At 39.5% G+C, this 22,935-nt stretch overlaps 1 protein-coding gene across 2 annotated transcripts; it reads right to left on the bottom strand.

Annotated features, from left to right (window-relative positions):
• Positions 1-75: 75 nt before the first annotated feature.
• On the bottom strand, positions 76-22,023 carry LOC123867581 (tubulin alpha-1A chain). 2 transcript variants are annotated; one of them, XM_045909678.1, is made up of 10 exons: positions 21,995-22,023; positions 6,874-7,096; positions 5,131-5,303; positions 4,601-4,729; positions 4,037-4,207; positions 3,116-3,319; positions 1,979-2,034; positions 1,465-1,561; positions 976-1,088; positions 76-806 (listed from the first exon to the last, which is right to left on the bottom strand). In XM_045909678.1, the coding sequence occupies exons 1-10, from the start codon at positions 21,995-21,997 to the stop codon at positions 623-625; spliced, it is 1,353 nt and encodes a 450-aa protein (XP_045765634.1). In that variant the 5' UTR covers positions 21,998-22,023; the 3' UTR covers positions 76-622. The 2 variants fall into 2 exon arrangements, with proteins under 2 accessions (XP_045765634.1, XP_045765633.1); XM_045909677.1 differs by lacking the exon at positions 21,995-22,023 and adding an exon at positions 21,624-21,730.
• Between the last annotated feature and the right edge of the window lie 912 nt (positions 22,024-22,935).

Here is a 22,935-nt window from a genome sequence, read left to right as displayed (position 1 = left end):
GTGCGTAGGTATAGCTCGCGTTTCGTCCGTTTGTATGAAGTTGGAATACTGTACATACCATTACCGTGTCCATGGAATCACTTTGTTAAATAAATAGAGATAGGTCTTAAAATTCTACCAAAATGGTAGGAATTTAAAAGATGTCACAATTTACAAAGACTAGCTATGCTATAGATGCTGTAGACAGAGACACCAATTTTGCTGCATTAATATTTTTTCTGGCCCGTGTTTTATGAATTATGATTATGAAGAAGCTTGATGATAACATTGGTTTAGTTCATAATCAATTTGATCTCAACCCATCGCCGCGTACTGAGAAAGAGGAGGGTTTAGGCCATAGCTGGCCAAGTGTGGGTTGTCTGACTATGCATGGATTGTGCCTTATTCCGATGCTTCTTTTGCTTGGGGCCTTAGTTTAAATAGCTTAAATAGTGGTTGTGGCGCCAGGATAACTTACTTTTGGGCATAATTTTTAAATTAACGTCTTTTCCTTCTTTATTTTATTCATTCCTGATTGACGTCAAGTGCAAGCCCATCCTGAATCAAAAACTAAGTTTGTCGCATACGAAATTGGTGTCTTGTCTTGGTATTTTAGTAGCAAAAAATATTTAAAGGTCCTATCCTAATATTCGTTCTCTTCATCCAGCTCCCCCTCAGTGGAGTCCACGCCCACTTCCTCGTAGTCCTTCTCCAGGGCAGCCAGATCCTCACGAGCCTCTGAGAACTCTCCTTCCTCCATACCCTCACCGACGTACCAGTGGACGAAAGCACGCTTTGCGTACATCAGGTCGAATTTGTGGTCAAGTCTGGAAAAAAATTAAGATACGCATTACTACAACCTTCACATTGTCAAAAAATCTAGGATGCAGGTCAGGTGTCATTTAAGTACCCACACAAAAGTATGTGAAGTCCGGCCATCTTAGATTTGAAAATGGATGCCATTTTTGAAATAAAGGCAATGTGTGTAATACCAACCTGGCCCACGCTTCCGCGATGGCAGTGGTGTTGGACAGCATGCACACAGCGCGCTGGACTTTGGCGAGGTCTCCGCCCGGCACCACTGTTGGAGGCTGGTAATTAATGCCCACCTAAAAATCGAACATGAAAAAATTATCAACCACGAGGAGTATACGAGTCTCCTCGCCGACCTGGGTGGCCTGCTTGGATTTTAGAGTGAGCTCGGCTGGCTGAAGTGGCACATACATCTGGATCTGGCAGGAAGCCGCACATACAACGGACCGTTAGGATATGGAACGCCCTTACGGCTTCAGTTTTCCCCTCCAGTTTTAATATAGGTTCCTCAAGTCAAGAGTGAATAGGCATCCTCTAAACAAGCACGCTCCATCTAAGGCTGCATCATCACTTGCCAGCAGGTCTGGTAGCAGCTAAGCGCTGGTCTATAAATAAATAAAAAGTGCAGAAAAAACTCGGAAGAAGAAGAATATAAGAAGAAGATAAACTGACCTTGAAACCTGTAGGGCACCAGTCCACGAACTGGATTGTCCTCTTTGTTTTGATGGTGGCGATGGCAGCGTTCACGTCTTTTGGCACCACATCTCCCCTGAAACAAATATATTGTGTAATCCCCTAAGTAACTAACTAATAATAAAATTAACAACTCGAAGCAATAGATCGCCGCGCCCGAAGACTTTATTAGTGATCAATCATTTACGCAGGCAAAATTGCAGTGTATAGCACCATCACAATGTCGCCTGCTTATCGGTCTTTTATCAGATACACTTTGGAGAGTGTGCTCAGGAACTTCAAACCCATGTTCATCCTTCACCGTTCTACCACAGAACAGCGCGAAACCGTGATGTTGGCATCTTTATGGCTGACATTCAATCTATTCGTACGAAACGTTTTTGATCAACGTTTCTGATACGAACTGCAAGTGTAGAATGCCTTTAATCTGGCGTCCGTCCGAGGGTGAAAACGATCTTCAAAAATTAGGAATACGACTGTAAAGAAATAATACCTGTATAACATGCAGCACGCCATATATTTGCCGTGACGTGGGTCGCATTTCACCAACTGTAATGAAAATAAAACATTTTGTAGTCATCATCATCATCATGATCAACACATCGCCACCGGCTCACTACTGAGCACAATTCTCCGCTCACAATCAGAATGGTTTGACCATTACATAGTCTACCATCCTGGGCAAGTGCGGATAGGCAGACTTCACCACCTGACATTATGGACATAAAATATTATGGAAAACTCTTAGGCATAGGTATCTACAGGTTTCCTCGATATTTAAATTGCTTAAAAGTTAAAATGTACCTACATAGCTCCGAAAAGTTACAGGTTTATAGACAAAATCACATATCGATTATAATTTGTACGTTTCTTGAGTGACAAACTAATGCATAGCTAGTCGCTTGTCTTCGCCGATGGGTGGTCTTGCTATATTAATATTTTCCTGCTATGCTATTTTAAGCAAATACCAACTTACAAACGGTAAAACAATGCGACAGAGTCACAGAGATTTTACACAAAGCACAAAGCCCCGAATAAGCTTAATAAGTTGGCTGCGTCATACCACAGCTTGGCAGTATGCCAAGCATATTGTAGCTGGGTTGTTTATAACGTGGCTGACTGATGTAAAATCAATTTCACCACGGTACCTACGCCGCATTGCGTTTGCAGAACGCAGTTATTGAAAACAAGCTTTTAGTATATTAAAAAAAACACGACTGCCCTGTCATATTGTTTTTTTTTTTTTTCAAAAAATTGTAGCCTACTATTCAGTCGGGATGATATTTAAGGATTCTAACGGTACCCCATACAATACAGATCTGTTCAGGCATTTAGGAGTTATGGAGGAATAAATAAACTCACCTACATGAACCCTGAAAACATTATAGTCTTTTTTAGAGTTCCGTAGCCAAGGGTAAAAACGAAGCCCTATTAATGTCATTCTACTCTATCTGTCTGTCCGTCTATCTATCCGCGTGTCACAGGTCCCTAGCTCGTAGACTAAATGAGTTACAAACCTGAAATTTTGGTATTTGGTGTAGAACGTTGAACCAAAACTAAATATTTTATTATCTATTCTATGCCATTTCTCAATTATTAAGTACCTATATATTTTAAATTTTTGATGTACCTGGTTAGCGGGCTCGAAGCAGGCGTTGGTGATCTCAGCCACGGTGAGCTGCTCGTGGTACGCCTTCTCGGCCGAGATGACCGGCGCGTACGTCGCCAGCGGGAAGTGGATGCGCGGGTAGGGCACCAGGTTGGTCTGGAACTCCGTCAGGTCGACGTTGAGCGCGCCGTCGAAACGGAGAGATGCCGTGATTGAGGACACGATCTGTAGAGAACGTAAAAGTTTTTATCAACTTTTTGGAGTTGTGACTTGTACCCACATATATTTATTATATCAACGCTGCTGTTACTTGGGAGTTGGAAATTTTACCTACTTCAAATGTTCAAGTGGTGGAAAAGGAGGAGCGATGTATACACTAGTATCGTAGCAGATGTTGTCCAAAGGAGTGACAGAATTATGGGCAGTTGCTGAGAGGCATAGTGGTGAGAAGATAGGAAAGAGAGAAAGAAGAGGAAAATAAAGAACATCTAGAGAACTGGATGAGATTGTTTCAGTTCTTGCGAGATGGATAACCTGGTACCTCTGCAAGCAGATTTTTTCTTCTCCCGAAAGAAGGCCAGTAGAAAGGTTTGAGGGTCTCTTAGCTGCTGTCCTATGAGCCGGTTGAGATTGGTGTAGGTGGTTCTCTCAATGTTGGTTGCAGTGGCAGATGTGATAGATGCCCTCGCTGTTCATCATGAACTCTGAACGACGGTGGTATCATAAAGGGTCATAAAACACTTTTCTCGGAACATCTGTCTAATGACCCTGTCGACGTTGCAGATGGGATGTTTAGATGTGAAGGAGATAATGATCTAAAGAAGTGGAATAAGTGGAATCATGGAGTGATGTACGGGTGTGGTCACGGGGTAGTCAGCATTTACTTCTTTGCAAGTGGGATATCTCCGAATATTACTTTGGTGGATAGGACTCCGTGCTCACCTGTCCAATGAGCCTGTTAAGGTTAGTGTAGGTGGGTCTCTCGATGTCCAGGTTGCGGCGGCAGATATCATAGATGGCCTCGTTGTCTACCATGAACGCGCAGTCCGAGTGCTCTAAAGTGGTGTGCGTGGTGAGGATCGAGTTGTATGGCTCCACCACAGCTGTTGATACCTGCCATTAAGGAATTGTGTAAGAGCATCCATTATGCGATAGGTTCCACATCAATCTCTTCCGTTCATCATGATGTAGGATTGATAACGTGGAGAATTATTCAGAAATTTCATAGCATTTGAGGATAGGGTATTATCAATCAGGAGCTCGATTATGGTGAGAGTTATAGCACACGAGTAGATATGTGGCTACAGTATGACGATCATAATCACTCATTATTAGCTACAGAGTAATGTTGCAACACGAATACCATAAATTCAGCCAATCACAACAATTGCGTTTGTAATAATGATTGATGTGCAGCAATTATTCACTTATTATGTGTAGGCATCATCAATATCAACCGGGACCTCTCACTTGAATGCCACTCTACTGTAACATGAGATGCATTACCTGGGGTGCGGGGTATATGGAGAACTCGAGCTTGGACTTCTTGCCGTAGTCCACGGAGAGCCTCTCCATGAGCAGCGACGTGAACCCAGAGCCGGTGCCGCCGCCGAACGAGTGGAAAACCAGGAAACCCTGCGCAAAACCAACTCAATCAAAGTCAATAATGTCCACGTAGCAAAGAGTCTTCCAACGCTGCGCTGTCCGATGAGAAGTCACCATTCCATCATCTTAGGACCACAACATCTATCGCTTTTTTTTATCTATGGCTTTATGTGCACATTGCCACTTGAGCTTCGCAATCCGTTGAACTAAATCGGTTACTCTGTTTATTCTCATTTCTAATTTGATCACGTGGAGAAACTCCAAGCAATAGAACTCTCCATCGGTCGCTGAGAAACTCTGACCTTTCTTATGTAACCCATACTTAGCGACCATGTCTCGGAACCCTAGGTCATCACTAGACAAGACACAACACAATTTCGGACGAGAAGACATCTTGAAGCATCCCGAATCCGATTGGGAGGAATTGTTACCTGCAGCCCAGTGCACTGGTCAGCCAGCTTCCTGATCCTGTCGAGGACGACATCAACTATCTCTTTGCCGATGGTGTAGTGGCCGCGCGCGTAGTTGTTGGCCGCATCTTCCTTGCCGGTGATGAGTTGTTCTGGGTGGAAGAGTTGCCGGTAGGTGCCTGTGCGGACTTCATCTGTAACAACAGAGATGAGACGAGAATATTATTTCACAACCTCCCTGGAGCAGTGGTGTAAGTCTTAAGTGGGAGGTCCCAGATTCGATTCCCAGGGGCAGTTTGGGAATTTATATTTTCTAAATTGTCTCTAGTCTGGTCTGGTGGGAAGCTAGAAGCGTGGCTAGTTACCCTACCGGCAAAGCCGTGCCGCCAAGAGATTTAGCGTTCCTGTACAATGCCGTTTAGGAACTGATAAGTTCATCTTCGATTGCATAATCACTTACCATCGGGTAATATTGCTGTACATATGGAATTAATTAAAAAAAAATCTGGGACCTGAAGAGCTTGTTGAGTTAAATGGTAACCCCTCACACGTCATACGCCTCGTGTTCAGATTTAACCATTTATTTTGCGGTCACAGAAGGCGGTGCATAGCGAAGAACTCTCAGTATAATAGGTCACAGCTGCTGCTAACTACATCCATTTCAGGATTAATAAACAAAAAGTTGATATCGGTCAATTGCGAGTCAGATTGCGCACTAAGGGTTCCGTACCATCGCGCTAATAACACTTAATTTTTTTTTAAATTTTCATGGCGTCCATTTTGATTTTTTAATATTTGTTGTTATAGCGGCAATAGATATACACATTCTCTGAAAATTTCAACTCTCTACCTATCACAGTTCACGAGATACAGCTGACAGACAGACGGACAGACCGACGGACAACGGAGATTTAGTAATAGCATAGAATAATACAGTAATTATAGGTATCGATGGTAATAGAGCGTTGGCAACCTTCGGTACGCGGAACCATAGAAGCTAAGGAAGATCAAGTTCCGTACGCGTTGAAATGAAAACATTTTAATTTCACGAAAACCGTTATCTTCCCTCGCCAAATAAGGAAACTTATTTTGACTGACAACGGAATAATTGCATTTTGATTAAAACATCCGATAAAACTTTCATTGCCTTATTCGAGCCATTCGAGCCTTATTCCCTACTGAATCGTTTATTGTCAGATCAAGTTACCTACATTGACAAGTTAAAACTTTACTTGCTTTAAAAAACCGGCCAAGTGTGAGGCAGACTCGCACACGAAGGGTTCCGTAACATCATACAAGGTATAGAACACTTTTATGTAGGACACTGCATGTTAATAAATGTATGTGAAAATTGAATTTTTCGTGTGTACACATTTTATTTTTTTGTTTGATAATATAGGTACCACAAATTCATGACAGACAGGCAAATAGACAACAAATTGATCCTATACGGGTTCCTTATTTCCTTTGGAGGTACGGAACCCTAAAAAAGAAGCGTAAGTGCCTATAATAAATGTAATTAATATATTGTAAATTGCGATGCCCTGACAGGGCGTCATGTAACTATACTTATTTAGCTTTAAGTTATATAGTTATTAGTACATGACAGCAATGAAATAAATAAATAAATAAATAAATACTTTGGCAGAACCAAATGGGACTTTCTTTCTTCCTTCTGGGTAGGTTTCCGGACATAAACGTTCCCGTTTACTGTGAGTGCCGAAATGGAGCTTTAATTCTTATGGTTCCCTTAATTTAACTTACCGACTACGGTAGGTTCCAGGTCCACAAAAACAGCTCTTGGCACATGCTTCCCCGCGCCGGTTTCGCTGAAGAAGGTATTAAAGGAGTCGTCTCCTCCCCCCAGGGTCTTGTCTGAAGGCATCTGGCCGTCAGGCTGGATGCCGTGCTCGAGGCAGTACAGCTCCCAGCAGGCATTGCCGATCTGAACTCCGGCTTGGCCGATGTGGACTGAGATGCATTCCCTCTGGAAAAGACAAAGCAAGTTTACATGAAAAAATAGTTGTATTTGGAGTTAAGGAGGAAATATCTACAACAAGTCGTCGTCACCCATAGACGTCCAAATCATATCAATCAGGCTGTTTGTGTCCACACTATCCTTCCTCCTTCCTCATCCACCCACTTCCAGGTCGTTACTCCAGCGGGTTGGAGGTCGTCCGACACTGCGCTTGCTGATACGCCGTCTCCACTCCAGAACACGTATGCCCCAGCGGCTATCAGTTATGCAGCAGACGTGGCCTGCCCAGTGCCACTTCAGCTGGCTTATTCGTTGAGCTATGTCGGTCTCTCTGGTTCTCCTACGGATTTCCTCGTTACGGATTTTGTCCCTCAGAGAGACACCAACATAGCCGGCTCCATAGCACGCTGACCGACTTTGAACTCGTGGACAAGGCCAACTGTCATTGTCCACGTTTCAGCGCCATACGTCATCACAGTTTCGTGTTTAGGCTTTGGGTTATCGATGAATTGAAGACTTGTCGCAATTTTCCACTATAGATGTCCACTGCTAGATATTATACTATTTTGTGGGGACCCCTAACCTAAGCGGCATCGTACCCTAACATTATTAAATTGCTCGGCGCACGGCTTTGCCGGCAGGGTGATAGTAATTAGCAAAGGCCGAAGCCTCCTACCAGTTCAGACCTACGCCAATTCAGAAATTATAAATTACCAAATTGACCCAGCGTGGAACCAAACCCAGGACTAGGACTTCCCACTGATAAGACTTACAGCTCTTACTGTAGCGCCGTGTAGGTCGTGAAATTAATTTGATTTTGAATTCGACAGACTATCAAAAACCGATTTCAAGGAATGACTTGTCAAATTACAATCATTATCATACCCCAATAGCATTAAACCCATTAGAGCTTTAATCGAAAGCGATTGAATTCCTTCACGATATTGTAAGGAGTCGCAAAGAGTTCATTTCCCCCAATTCACTCGAAAGGCATATTTTGTTTGTAGGTAATTTGGATATTGTATACGATTTACGATTCACGCAGATCTTATTGAAGGCTGTCAACGATTTTAGGGTTCCGGGTTCCGTACCTTGAAAGGAAAAAAGGAACCACTATAGAATCACTTCGTTGTCCGTCTGTTTGTCTGTTAGTCTGTTTGACACATTTTGTAGGAACGCGTGGAAGTTGAAATAATTAATCCTAGTATTTAGATTTAGAATAGTGGTGATAGCCTAGTGGTTAAGAGGTCGGTCTATTAATCGGGAGTTCGGAGGTTCGATCCCGGATACACACTTCTAACTTCTCGGAGTTATGTGCGTTTTGAGCAAATAAAGATCACTTGCTTTAACGGTGAAAGAAAACATCGTGAGAACCTGCCTACCTGGAAAGTTCTCAAAGGTGTGTGAAGTCTACCAATCCGCACTTCGCCAGCGTGGCCGGACTGTTTGTCCGTCTGTCACAGCCAATTTGCTCCAAATCTACTGAGCCGATTACTTTGAAGTACAGATAGACACATAAGTGATCCTATAGACGTTCTGCTTTTCATTTCGGACGTACGGAACCCTAAAAACTCCGACTGTACTCAAATCTGTCTGTTTGTGCTTGTCCTTACTATAAGTGGGGGCCCGAAAAAGAAAAGTCAGCACGTAATTTACGACCTGTCCCTTTCCACGATCAGTTTACCGCAACAAAACAACAAAAAGATACATTTTATACTCGTGCGTGACACGGCTACCACGCCGTAAAATGGGGGTAGTGGCAGGTATTTACGGGGGGCAATGACACGAACTGTCATTATGAAACCATGTTATTGCCCTGAAAATTGTGTTGTTCATGTACAAGTGTAAATTAAAAATTTATAACACCCCCGACGATCCAAAGTATTTGAGTTTTCCAAAACATCATTTTCAAATAAATAATTATGTATTTAGGCAACGTCCATCTTGACAGCTTGACATTTGTCAATTGACATAATATTATGAACCTAACGGTTATCTAACCTTCTTTTCTACAAGAAAACTAGAAAAGAGCTGATAACTCTTAAACGGCTGAATCAATTTTTTTAGATTATAGCTAAGAACACTCTCGATCAAGCCACCTTTCAAACAAAAAAAACTAAATTAAAATCGGTTCATTCGTTTAGGCGCTACGATGCCACAGACAGATACACAGATACACAGATACACACGTCAAACTTATAACACCCCTCTTTTTGGGTCGGGGGTTAAAAAGATACATTTTATACTCGTGCGTGACACGGCTACCACGCCGTAAAATGGGGGTAGTGGCAGGTATTTACCGGGGGCAATGACACGAACTGTCATTATGAAACCATGTTATTGCCCTGAAAATTGTGTTGTTCATGTATAAAATGGAATTTCGATAGTAATTCAGCCCGATCAGCCAAAATAGATTAAGCTAGTTTTAAGGAGTGGGCGCCTAGGTCTTAGGGATCCAGGGATCATGAACATTAGTCGGCTTTTTGGTTCCCCGAGGACTATGGCGCCCAATTTGTTTGTAATTTTTATATCATTTTAATTTAATTTGGCTGAATAAAATATGTTTATTATTATTAATTAAATTATTAAAAATGCTGCTGGTTTGGATCTACGAAAAGCCGTAAGATAAGAGAAATTGAATAGATTTTGTCAACCCGTCGCTGGCCAACTACTGAGCACAGGTCTCTTCTCAGATTGTTAAGAATAGAGAACTCTCAGGCATGCAGGTTTCGAGTGATGTTTCAAGTGATGCCTCCTAACTCCGAAAAATTAGAAGTGCGTCTCCGAGATCGAACCTCTGACCTGCCGAATAGGAGGCGGACGTCTTAAAACTACATGGCATAGGAAGGTTAGCAAGCTTTAGTTAAATTTTGATTCCGTAATTTTGTCTTTTTATATAGTGAAAATGATGAAAGCTTTGCACTGAAAAGATGTAACAAATAGATAGGTACAAATAGGTAATAATAATTAATTCATGATTAGGTAAATTTTGCTGTCTTACTTATAGCAAAAGCCTCGAAGAATTTTTCTGGAAATAGGTTCAAAGCCCGAGCCAGAGGCTCAATAGAGAAACACACTATTTTAAGCAGTTGAACTTTTATTATTTAATGTTCTACCAATATAAAAGCTTTTCATATCAGTTTAGACTTTAGCCATCCAGGCATAATTTTCAATTTGATGTTCTGTGGGGGACTGAATCAAAATGGAAAATGAAAATTCCCGTGTTACTCATTATCCTGGCTTCGAGCGGGATATTTGATGGGGTTGATGCACGCACTGATACGCATGTTTGCCTCTGATACCTATGGGTAAGCTATGGGTATTACCTAATCTTTGTAGGAGTATTGATTTTATTGCAATGTCGATAAAGTTTAGAATAGCTAGGACATTGTTGCCTGGAAAATGCAAGGTTTTATTTTTCAATTTTTCAAGTGACGATGCAGTTTAAGATGGAAGGGGTATGGAAGTTTCATTCTCGTACCCCTGATCGGTTTCTACCAGAACGCTAAATCGCTTGGCGGCACGGCTTTGCCGGTACGGTGGTGACTAGTCACGGCCGAAGCCTCCCATCAGACAAAGTCATGTGCAAGCGGTGATAGCCCAGTGGTTAAGATGTCCGCCTCCTACTCGGCAGGTCGGGAGTTCGATCCCGGGCACCTATTACTTTCAGAGTTATGTGCGTTTTAAGCAATTAAATATCAAACCCAGCAATCACAAGTGTAAATTATAAAATAACACCCCCGACAATTGAAGGTTACAGTAACTAGAAAAGAGCTGATAACTTTCAAACGGCTGAACCGAGTTTCTTGGATTATAGCTAAGAACACTCTCGATCAAGCCACCTTTCAAACAAAAAAAATAAGTAAGTAAATTAAAATCGGTTCATTAGTTTAGGAGCTACGATGCCACAGACAGATACACAGATACACACGTCAAACTTGTAACATCCCTCTTTTTGGGTCGGGGGTTAAAAAATGAACTCAGGATCAGCCGTATAGGAGACTGAAATCTTAACCAGTAGGCTATAATCGCTTAGCGAGTTACTGAACCGCAATAAAGGAAATAATCCAAACAAATTATAGCCCTAAAGAATGATAGAGATGACGACGGGATGTCACGGTCGAGATGGCTCAGACAAAAGACCCTGTCAGCTCTGATTCACTATGCAGATCTGTGATCAGTCAATGAAGCGTCTCAGATTATAGCTAAGCGATAGCATTCATGATTTCTTCGTAACTACGCGGCTTGAAAGACTCTTTGTGTTTTCGGGACGAACAGGAAAATTTTCATGTTGTGTGAAGAGTCTTCTTAAGCCCACAAAGAGGGTTGAGCTGTATGCATGTAGGTATTATAATATATACTAAAAGGCCGTTCATATGTTAAAAATCTATTAAAGGTTCCTATACTCCTGAAAAAAGCAGAATTTATACAATCGAAGATTAATAAATAGTAACAAGCTTGGATTTGATTCGCTCCAGCAATGCGCGGTGCCGCAATTAATTGCTTATAATAGGTGTTATGGCATAATATTATTATAAATTGAACGCTTGAAAAGAGCAACCGCCGAGTTTCTTGCTGGTTCTTTTCGGTAAGAACGGCGCGGCGCTTCCAACCTAACTAACATGTCGCAAAATATGGCCTCGGTATGAGACCTTACGCTAATGGATGTTCTAACTCGGTCTTCTACTGTATCTGCGCAATAACCTAGTAGTTAGCGTTACACACCTTAGCCATTCAGCTTATATATGGAGCATCTTGCTATACCTACGTCCACATCTCAATCAATCAAACAATCAAATTTCTTTATCTCATTTAATCTTTTTTCGCGTGGGTCAATAAATTGTATATAGAAAAGCGCGAGAGTAGGTAACCTATTGTAATTTGTACAACTTCTAAAACAAAATTATTCCCATTGGATAATGGGCTTATGTCAAACAATGGCTCTTGCCCACGATGAATTAAGACAAATCGATTTTATTTTCCTTTTTCGTTACCAATTGCTATAGTTAGTTGCCTAATTAAGTCTTCTGAGCCAATTTAAACTCCTTAACAGTTTAAATTGTACAAGATTGCAGTACTACGTGACAAATCTTCGGTGTAAAAGCTTAAACCAATTACGTGGGTGTATTATTCAATTACTATAGACATCGTAAAACAAGTAACTCGCAATTAACCGCCTACTTCAGTTATTTATTTCCACTGTGTGGTACTCTTATTTGGTAACATTTTTAGTGTTCTGCACCTCAAAAGGAATAAAGGAACCCTTATAGAGGGCCACTTTGTTGTCTGTCTGTCCGTCCGCCTGCCCGTCTGTCCGTTCTGTCTTTCAAGAAAAGCTTTAGGGTACTTCCCGTTGTGGCAGTTAGGTAGCACGAAAAAAAATCCGACAACCATGAATTTGTGGTTACATCACAAAAAAAAACAAAATGTGTTCACGGAAAAATCATTTACTAAATCACTATAGATGACACAATCCGTCATAAACTTGCAGTGTCCTAAATATGTAAAAGTGTAAAAAGTAAGGTACGCCTTGTACAATGGTACGGAACCCTTTGTGTGTAAGCCTGACTCGCACTTCACGGATTTTTTTCGTATATTTTTGCGGTTCAATCAATGAGGAACCTTCAAGAGCGTGTTCCTTAAAAGTCTCATGCATGGTGTTGTGTATAACCTTCCAAGAAAAGACTTAAAGGTTTTTCAAAAATCCTGTAGGAACTCTTTGATTTATCGGGATATAAAGTAATTTATTTCAGTCTCTGGGATACAATCTATCTCTGAACTAGTCAATGGCTAACACGTAATACAACAAAATAAAATAAAATCAACTTTCGAGTGAAGTTTACCTATTAGTAGGTAGTATCGTAGAATTTCATGATAATAGGCCGTTACTCAGCTCTATTGGTGATTGATGATAGGGTAACTTAATGGTACCGGATGGTACATGGTTTATAAAGTTTAGAAAAACTCTATGAAAAATGAAAATGAAACCTTCAGGTTATCATGACGATCTTCTTACCAAATTCCCAGATCGCGTTCCTAGGTAAAACACTAGAATGTAGGCACGTAGTTTGCCGACCGTAGGTATTTTATTTAAGTATAGTTATTTATATCACAGAGATATCTTGAGCAACTGTTTTTAGCTTGTCAGTTCTAATTTACGAAACAGATTACATATAAAGCAAAACAAAGGAATCTCGATTTTAACATTACATTCCAAACATGGCAGTAGGTACTCTTCTTATGTAAGGTACATAATAATGATAATGAAAATACATAATGTTATTGATTGACAGATTGAATTATAATTATCCCTTCGGACTACTTTTCGAGCTTCGATGAATTAAAAGAGTTTGTATCCAAAAAATTTAAGTCGGTAATTGAAGGTGAGGGATTCCTAGATTAGTGTAAGAAAACTTTTTATACCTGCTCGTACGAATGTACTTAGTAAAATTTTATTGTGATACCTACCTAATGATGTAGGTTTGAAATCAATCAACTGATTTAAACACTTCGTTTATTAAAAATACCACTCTGAAATAAAATCCTTTACTTCAAAAGTTGTCTTTCAAAGTTTTAACCGTTTCAACTTACAAGAATCACCTCGGCTCGTTTGCAGTGTAACCCTATCGGGGTAGGGGTTGTGTAGCGGAGGGATGTACAGGAAAGTCCACCCCTCATCAAGTGTCCACTTCCCCCGCCGGATGTTAGATTAGGATAACGAGCAAGATACTTAGGTCTAGACGTAGGTTCAGGCATATTTTTGTAAGTATTTTTAGGGTTCCGTACCTCAAAAGGAAAAACGGAACCCTTATAGGATCACTTTGTTGTCTGTCTATCTGTCTGTCTGTCTGTCAAGAAACCTATTCCCGTTGACCTAGAATCATGATTTGGCAGGTAGGTAGGTCTTATAGGACAAGTACAGGAATAAATCTGAAAACTGCGAATTTGTGGTTACAACATTAAAAAAAAATTAAAATGTGTTTCAATTTTTAAAATAAGATAATTAAACCAAGTGGGGTATGATATGAAAGGGATTTACCTGTAAATCCTAAAACAGATTTTTATTTATTTTTATGTCTAATAGTTTTTGATTTATTGTGCAAAATGTTGGAAAAATACCCGAGTACGGAACCCTCAGTGCGCGAGTCTGACTTGCACTTGGCCGGTTTTTTATTCTTTTCATATTATGTCGTCTGTCAACCTAGCGGTTGTCTATCAACGCTGCGCTTTGAGCTAGTCTATTGCGGAAAATCTGCATCATCCGACAGTGAAAAATAAAATATGTTGTAAATATTTTTTCATATTTCATTTTTTCCAATCATTATTACAATAGCAATTGTTGGTGTTCTACTTGCAACAATGTATTATAGCCAATAACGAGCGAGCATCAACCAATCAGAAAGATTGCGATTGACATTCATTGTAGCTATCATTCTATGTGCGTGGTCGCTATTCCAACACATGAGGACACCAATGGCGCTGATTCTGTTCCTTAAACTAAATTTAGGGTATCTGCTTCTTGTTTATAAAGGACGGAACATGAATTTTACATTTAAAGATTACTGTGCACGCCACGCTCGCGAATGGCAGCTAAAGCCACGCGGATTGACAGTTGACTCTAAATTAAAAAAAAACTGTCAAACTGTATCTAGCCTTTTCATATTTCATTAGTAAGAAGAAGATGCGAATACATTAAAATTTAGTTGTCCTCAGAATCAGTACCAAGTCCATCGGTTCTTCGAACTATGTCCTTGCCTGCCTACTGCATCAGAACTCCACTATTATGCCATATCATAGGAGTCTACAATAATAGTGCCGCGTCTATCATTACGTGATTGCAGGTAATAAGTAATTTATTGCGAGGGGTTGTTGAACCACTAATTTCCTCCTTCGGCCGCACGCCGCCGCCGCCGGCGCACAAAAACCGGCAAAACCGATGACAACACCCAGCTCAATGGATTAGCGATTTTTAATCCATTGTTACTAGATTTTTATCGAACGTATTAAAGAGCCGTGATAGCCTAGTGGTTAAGACGTCCGCCTTTATTCGAGAGGTCGGGGATTCGATCCCGGGCATGCACGTGCAACCTGCATGACTGAGAGTTCTCCATAATATTCTCAAAGGTGTGTGAAGACTGCCAATCCGCACTGTGCCAACTGGTGGACTATGGCAAAAGCCCTTCTCCAATGATAATAGAAGCAAAAAGAGCCTCTTTTTTCTTCTAATATCATTGCCCTTCTCATTATAAGAAAAGACTGACTGATACGCGGTCACCTCTCCAGAACACGTTTGCCCCAGCGGCCTGCCCACTGGTACTTCAGCTGACCAAGTCGTTGAGCTATGCTGGTCACTCTGGTTCTCCTACGGATTTCCTCGTTACGGATTTTGTCCCTCAGAGAGATGCCCAACATAGACCGCTCCATAGCATGTGGATAAGGCCACGTTTCAGTGCCATACGCCGTCACAGGTATAGGACATACTCATTAAAGACTTCCGTCTTTAGGCTTTGGGGTATCGATGAATTGAATACTTGACGCAATATTCTAAATGCTGCCCAGCTCAGCTGTATTCTTCTGTCAGCTACCTTGTCCAAATTGTTTCTACCAAAGCTGTCCTACGTACATAGTTGTATTCTCGAACAGCTTCGATGCTGACATTTTCGACGGAGACGGATCTCGGGATGACGTACCCATTAAACATGCCATTGGTTTTGACCACGTTCATCCCGAACTACGTTATGTACATATGAACGTAAAGTAGGTACCTAAATTCGCCTATTCTTACTTTACGAGTGGTGTTGAGTCAGACGGGAGTCGGGAGCGAGGCTGACGTCACCCCCTTTGCAATACGAGCCGACTCGATTACAGGAATAACTGAAGCCCTAACCCATTATAATTTTTATGTAGTGAGTAGTGACCCGACAGCGACGCGCGACTGCAATTTTTATAGGAGGTCACACGAAAGCTCTAGGCACAATTTTTTATTTAAATATCATAATTTCAGATTAGGCTATGTTATTTACAAACAAGTACTTAATAGATACTTAATTTAAAAACCAGTCAAGTGTGTGTCGGGCTCGCACACGAAGGGTTCCGTATTATGGTACAAGAAATAACACTTTTAATTATAATTTTTGAATTCTTATTATTTACTAGAGGATGCCCGCGACTTCGTCCGCGTGGATTTTGGTTTTTAAAGATCCCGTGGGAACTGTTTGATATTCCGGGATAAAAAGTTGCTTATGTCAATAACAGCCCGGATGCAAGCTACCTCGGTACCAAACATACAAATCGATCAAGCGGATGAGTATTTAGGAATCCCGCGGGAACTGTTTGTTTTTTCGGGATAAAAAGTAGCCTATGTCCTTCCCCGGATTGTATCCTAAGTCTGTACAAAATTGAGCGGTTGAGCCGTGAAAGCGTAGCAGACAGACAGAAAGATAGACACACTTTCGCATTTATAATATTAGTATGGATTGTTATAGCGGCAAAAGATTCCGTCAAGGAATTTTCATTTGTAAGGCATATGTTAGTATTCTAACGACAATCATACATATAAAATCCAAATCTGTTCAGGCTTTTAGAAGTTATGGTGGAATAAACTCTTACTATACCTATCCCTATAGGTACCTACATACTTTAAAAAATTACATTCCTTTTTTTGGGCAGTCGTGTAATAAGGAATGCAGATGCTTTGTTTATGTTTGAAATTTAATCGACGTACGTTTCTTAAAACTCTGAATCATACCTAAGTCATAATAAATTGATGACCGCAGAAATCAAGAGCAGTAGGTATTATGATAATATAACATGAAAAATAATTGGGATGATGCCTATGTCAAAAATAAAAATTATTTCTTAGGTATTATTAAAGTCTACCAAAATTCATAAAATTCACGTCGGCTGAAGTTTAAAGTTTAAACTGGCAGCGGTTTAAAATCTATTTAAAGTAATAACAAAATTTCAAAAAAAAAACCGACGTTAATAATAATTGGAAGTACAGACGCGTTATAAATTAAGTTTGCTGTTTGAGTCACACATCGTCACACCCTTTTGTGTAAATTAAAACAATACATAAGTAGTTATTATACAAAGAGCTTAATGACCTAGCGCGGTGTTCCTGATCGTGACCACATGCGATGGCAAAATTAATTTTTATTTAACTTCCTGGCTTCACTTTAGTCGGATTTTGAAAATCCGACTTTCGCGAATCGGAAAAAAAATTGAGTGAGGGGGTGGAATTTCCAAAAATCCTGAAACACATAGGTGCTAATTCATTTTTGCCCAAAAGCCCAAACACCAATTTTTTGAAAAGTGCTGGACTTTCATACAAACTTTCGTTCCCTGTGAATTTCTATGAATTAGCAAACGTACCCTGTGTATTTCTTTATTTTTAACCAAAAGCTCAAAATCAATATTCATTGATATAACTTGAGAATAACGGACAAAATATAATAAATAAATAATAAAAATAGTCTTAGGGATGGAATTTCCAAAAATCCTTAGTGGCCGCCTACATAACCTATAACTTAGTTTGCATCCCAGGGAGGCTACTTTTTATCCCGAAAATTAAAAATTTACACGGGATTTTTAAAAACTAAATCCTCGCTGACGAAGGGCATCGTCTAGTTTAAAATAAATCACACTAATATTAAAAAGGCGAAAGTCTGTATGTGTGTGTGTGTGTGTATGTTTGTTACTCCTTCACGCAAAAACTACTGAACGGATTGGGCTGAAATTAAGAATGGATATAGATTATCCCCTGGATTAGCACATAGGCTACTTTTTATCCCGGAAAATTAAAGTGTTCCCACGAGATTTTTAAAAAACCTACATCCACGCTAACGAAGTCGCGGGTATTAGCTAGTTTAATAATAAAATAAACTTGTCGGATTACAGGGGGTGCCGGATTAGACAGGGGCCGGATTACCGGGGGTCCACTGGATTAGCTTTGGTTTTTTTGTATGATATCAACAGCTGTTTGGCTAGACTGGGGAAATATTACATCGATTTCAGGCCACACAGTCTGAGCTTATTGATTCCGTCCAATTGGATACTAATGTTGTAACTTGTAAGGTTATTTCGTTCAAAACTTTTAATTCACTTCAAATGGTTTTGTGCTAGATTATTACTAGTTTTAAGTTCCATAATGATAGTCCCAGAACACTTTTTGAATATAAGTAGTTCGACTATGATTGTAAGGGCTCCGTACCCGAAGAGTGCTAACTGCCAACGGGATCCTATTACTAAGTCTCCACTGTAAGTTCATCCGTCTGTCAGCGCGCTCTATCTCATAAACCGTAATAGGTAGGGAGTTGAAATTTTTACAGAATGTGTATTTCCATTGCCGCTGATACACAGACACACACACATATAAAAATACACACACATGATAAAAATTTCAAAATGGCCGGCAGGAAAATTTAAAAAAAAAATTAAAAAGATTTATTTGTTACGATGGTGAGCGAGTTGGACTCGGACTTGACTGATTTTTATGACATTGAATAAACATTTACTTGACAACTTCTACTGTCCCAATTTTTTTCTTTTGATACAATGAAATGATCCTTGCAAAATAATGAGTCGATACTTAGTGAGTTTTATGCATCCGTCAGTTACTCCAATCCGAACTAATATTATAAATGCGAAAGTGTGTATGTCTGTCTGTCTGTTAGCTTTTCACGGTAGTTTACACAACAGTTTACCTGATTTTGACGAAACGTGAACGTGCAGAGTTAGCTTATATCCGGGGACGGACATAGGCTACTTCTTATCCCGGAAAATCAAAGAGTTCCCACGGGATTCCTAAAGGCCCATCCGCTTAACCGATTTATTATGAAAAATGGTACCGAGGTACATAGCTTGCGTCCCTGTAATTGACATTGGCAATTTTTTATCCCGGAAAATCAAACAGTTCCCATCTTTAAAGACCTAAATCCACGCGAACGAAGTCGTTGGCTAGTAATGTATAGAAATTAAAAAAATAGCAGGACCTAGGCAGACTCATTAGTACGGCTGTTGACTTCACAAAAGCTCGGCCAGGGTTTTAATATTTCACTCAGCTCAACAATAGAAGTGCATGGTGCATTGTGAATCCATTGTGCTGGCTATGGGAAAGTGCTAATTGATTATTTATTATTCCACGACATGTTATAGCTTGATAAATAGACGCCGTGACTACATTCCACGTTTATCGGATACACGATGTTTCTGACAAGCATAGTAAAAATGTTATTTGGTATCATCATCATCTACGATCTACTCATTGCCGGCTCACTACTGAGTATGGGTCTCCTCTCGGAATGAGGAGAGCTTGAGTTTAGACCTCCACGCTGACTTAGAGTCAATTGGCATACTTCATACACCTGAACTCTCAAGCGTACAGGTTTTCTGCTTGTGAAAAATTATTTAAAACATACATAGCCCGACCCGCGGGCACGAGTTCTTTTTGAAGAAATTTCTAAAATGGACTTTGGGCTGGGATTTCGATGAATAATAAAAATAAAAGCTTTTTTGGTAACATGAAAATAACAGTTATATTTTCCTTGCAGTACAAAGAGATTCCTTTGTATATACACTTTTAGAGCTTTAATCAGTCAAGCATTTAGATTATAGGTATCTATCTACTCGTAGGTAGATAGGTACCATTTATCTATTGAAAGAATAGATTGTTCGGGTTTATACTTCAACATAAATCAATTCGTTGCGATAAAATCAATTCGACAAGTGAAGAAGATAGGTTTCTTTATACTTTACGCTGATTTATAAATAGCGGCAGTTTTGGATATTATTATTAAATACAAAGTTGTTATCAATATATGACATCCAGAGAATTACAAGTATCAACCGTAAAATTGAAAAATACGGAAATTAGTTCCGCTTACATTGGAAGGAGGGATATTCATTATGCGTGCGCAATTTGGAGATTTATAATTTACTAGAGGATGCCCGCGACTTTGTCAGCGTGAATTTAGGTTTTTAAAGATCCCGTGGGAACTGTTTGATTTTCCGGCATAAAAAGTTGCTTATGTCAATGACAGGGACGCAAGTTAACACAGGGACGCAAGTTACCTTGGTACCAAATTTCATACAAATCAATATGTGGATGGGTTTTTGGGAATCCCGTGGGAACTCTTTGATTTTCCGGGATAAAAATAGCCTACGTCCGTCCCCGGGATATAAGCTGACCCTGTACCAAATTTCGTCAGAATCGGCTAAAAGGTAACAGACAGACAGACACACTTTCGCATTTATAATATTAGTATGGAAGTATGGATTTTGTATTGCGATGAGAGCGTAGTGGTTCGAAAATTGGGCCACCTATTCAGTGGGTCCAAGGTTGCATCCCAGGCCTTCAAATGTTTTAAGCAATTAAATATCACTTGCTCTAACGGTGAAGGAAAACATCGCGAGGGAACCTCCATGCCTGAGAGCTTACAATAATTTTAAAGAGTCTATCAACCCTCACGTGTCCAATGTGGTGGACTATGGATTAATTCTGAGTGGAGACCAATGTTTAGTAGTGGGCTGGTGATGGGTTATAATGACGAAATTGGGTTCAGACTAGTCTGGTGGAAGGTTTCGTCCTTCGGTACTTAAGTACCTATCAGGGGAGATTGCAATTAAGGACTTAGCTTGTAATCGATAAAGAAAAAGTAGGTACTTAGATAATAATAATATACAGGAAAATGCGAAAATGCTTGAAAGCCTTTATTATTAGATAGGTATTTACCTGCGTGACTTCAATATCAATTTCACGCGCTAATACAGTGTAAAGTTAATTCAAAAATGGCTTTGGTAGAGGTTTTAAATTGTTATACGGTAGAGTTCTGTGATTCATCACTCCTTCAGTATCTTTGGTAGAATTTTAACACTATAGTTGTAAATTTTAGTATGTTATATAGATATACATAGCTCTTATACTAAGATCTAATTAAATCTAAGTAACTAACAACTTAATCGCAAAATAACAAAAAGGTTATATGAAAAAACCACACTTAAATATAAACAAAATAAATACTATTTTTATAATATCTCCTGGTAATAAATAAATTAAAGTAAGTAAGTAGGTATTATTTTATATGCCAAGATAATAATATGGTCATTATTTTATATGAAGTTGAATTTTTTTTAAAACATGATAAATAATAATGTATTACATACATTAATAATAATGCTTACCTAGTAAGCATTATTAATAATAATGCTTACTAGGTTTGAATTAAGCTAAACTTCTTTGTAAAAGATCTTTATATTTTATTTGTTTGGTTAAACTATTTCTACAAACTAAGTCAATTCAGTCTTTTTATTTAACAAGTTACATAGTAAAAATTTGGATTCCATGAAAGCCACTTAAAATCACTATAATAATATAACGTGTACTCAAACTTACTTTAATTTAATTAATTATTTAAAAGTTCCTTATAATTTTATCACACAAAAATCAATACCTAGACCTAACCTAGACCGAAAATCGTCTAAAAAAATCCGCCCTAAATTTACCGCCCAAAAGCGATAAAAATTATCAAGGACTTACCATATTGTCTAGATTTGGGTCCTTAAGGCTGAACTACGAGATGAGTATGAGATGAGGAGAGATATCGGGTGGCGTGGAGAGTCGGTGAGGCGACGCACCGGCCCGGACTGTGCCCGCCGAGACGGGGGCGAGGGCTTTATATAAGCACGACAAATTCGCGCAGGCATACTTTGGATGCCCCAGGCGATGGAGCTTTTATTTGCCGGAGCTTTTAAAAGAATAAGCTTTCAAATCTTTTATCTAATAAGATATTGCTTAAAGTTTGAACTTATCCACAAAATCAAAGTTGAAGTGAAAATCGTGTCCAAAAAATCCACCTTAAATAAAAATTTGTTGACGCCCAAAAGCAATTAAAGTTATAAAGGACTTACCATGTTGTCTAGATTTGGGTCCTTACGGCTAAACTTTTATTAGCTATAGAGCTTTTATTTGGTGGAGCTTTTTAAAGAAGCATATTAACGGCAAAACCGTGCGCCAAGTGATTTAGTGTTCCGGTCCAATGCCGTGTAGAAACCAAAGGGGTATACTATAGGTCTAATGAAAACTACTACACCCAGTCCAGGTTAGCCAGCTTCCATCTTAGACTGCATCATCACTCACCACCAGGTGAGATTACAGACAAGGGCTAGCTGGCATCTCAATAATACTAAAAAAGTTAAACGTACAATCAAATATTTTCATTGAATTTAAATTGCGTTAGGATGTGGAACGCTCTTCCAGTGTCAGTTTTCCTCTCCACTTTTAATATAAATAGTAAATACCTTTTATGTCATTAGTAAAATTAGAAGAATCATCACCGTCATGATCAATGCATCCCTGACCTGCTACTCTCAGAGTGGGAATAGTTTAGACTTTAGGCCATAGCCCGAGTGCAAATTGGCAGAATTTACGCACCTTTGAAAACAATATGGAGAACTCTCAGACATGCAGGTTACCTCACAATGTTTTCCTTCTCAGTTAAAGAAATTGATATTTAATTGCTTCAAACGCATACAACTCCGAAAAGTTACAGGTTACCTGGAATCGAATCCCCGACATCCAGAATAAGGAGGTTTAACCACTAAGCTATCAAGCTGCTTTTTAAAAATTAGAATAAAACTGTAGACTTAATTAGATGCAGTTTCAGAATAAGGACGCCACTGAATACTCATCAGACTGTAGTGTCCAAACAACTATATTTATGCCTATCTAGTAAAAATTTTCAGAGAAATTATAAGAACAATGAGTAACTGAGTGAGTAACCACAAATCTAGCTACATTTATAGAACTTTGTTTTTAATTGTATTTTATTACTTGAAACTAAAGCGGAACG

Source organism: Maniola jurtina, chromosome 8, assembly GCF_905333055.1.
Source record: "Maniola jurtina chromosome 8, ilManJurt1.1, whole genome shotgun sequence".
NCBI lineage: Eukaryota > Metazoa > Arthropoda > Insecta > Lepidoptera > Nymphalidae > Maniola > Maniola jurtina.
The sequence above is the reverse complement of the archived record's forward strand: the minus strand, read 5'-3'. Positions and strand labels throughout refer to the sequence as shown.

Bases quoted from the DNA above. Each gene is read 5' to 3' on its own strand.
- LOC123867581 (XM_045909678.1), bottom strand. The intron at 4,730-5,130 runs GTAACAATTCCT...GGTTTTGCGCAG, and splicing joins ACCAGTGCACTGGGCTGCAG to GGTTTCCTGGTTTTCCACTC. The intron at 3,320-4,036 runs GTGAGCACGGAG...CGTTCTCTACAG, and splicing joins TTAACAGGCTCATTGGACAG to ATCGTGTCCTCAATCACGGC.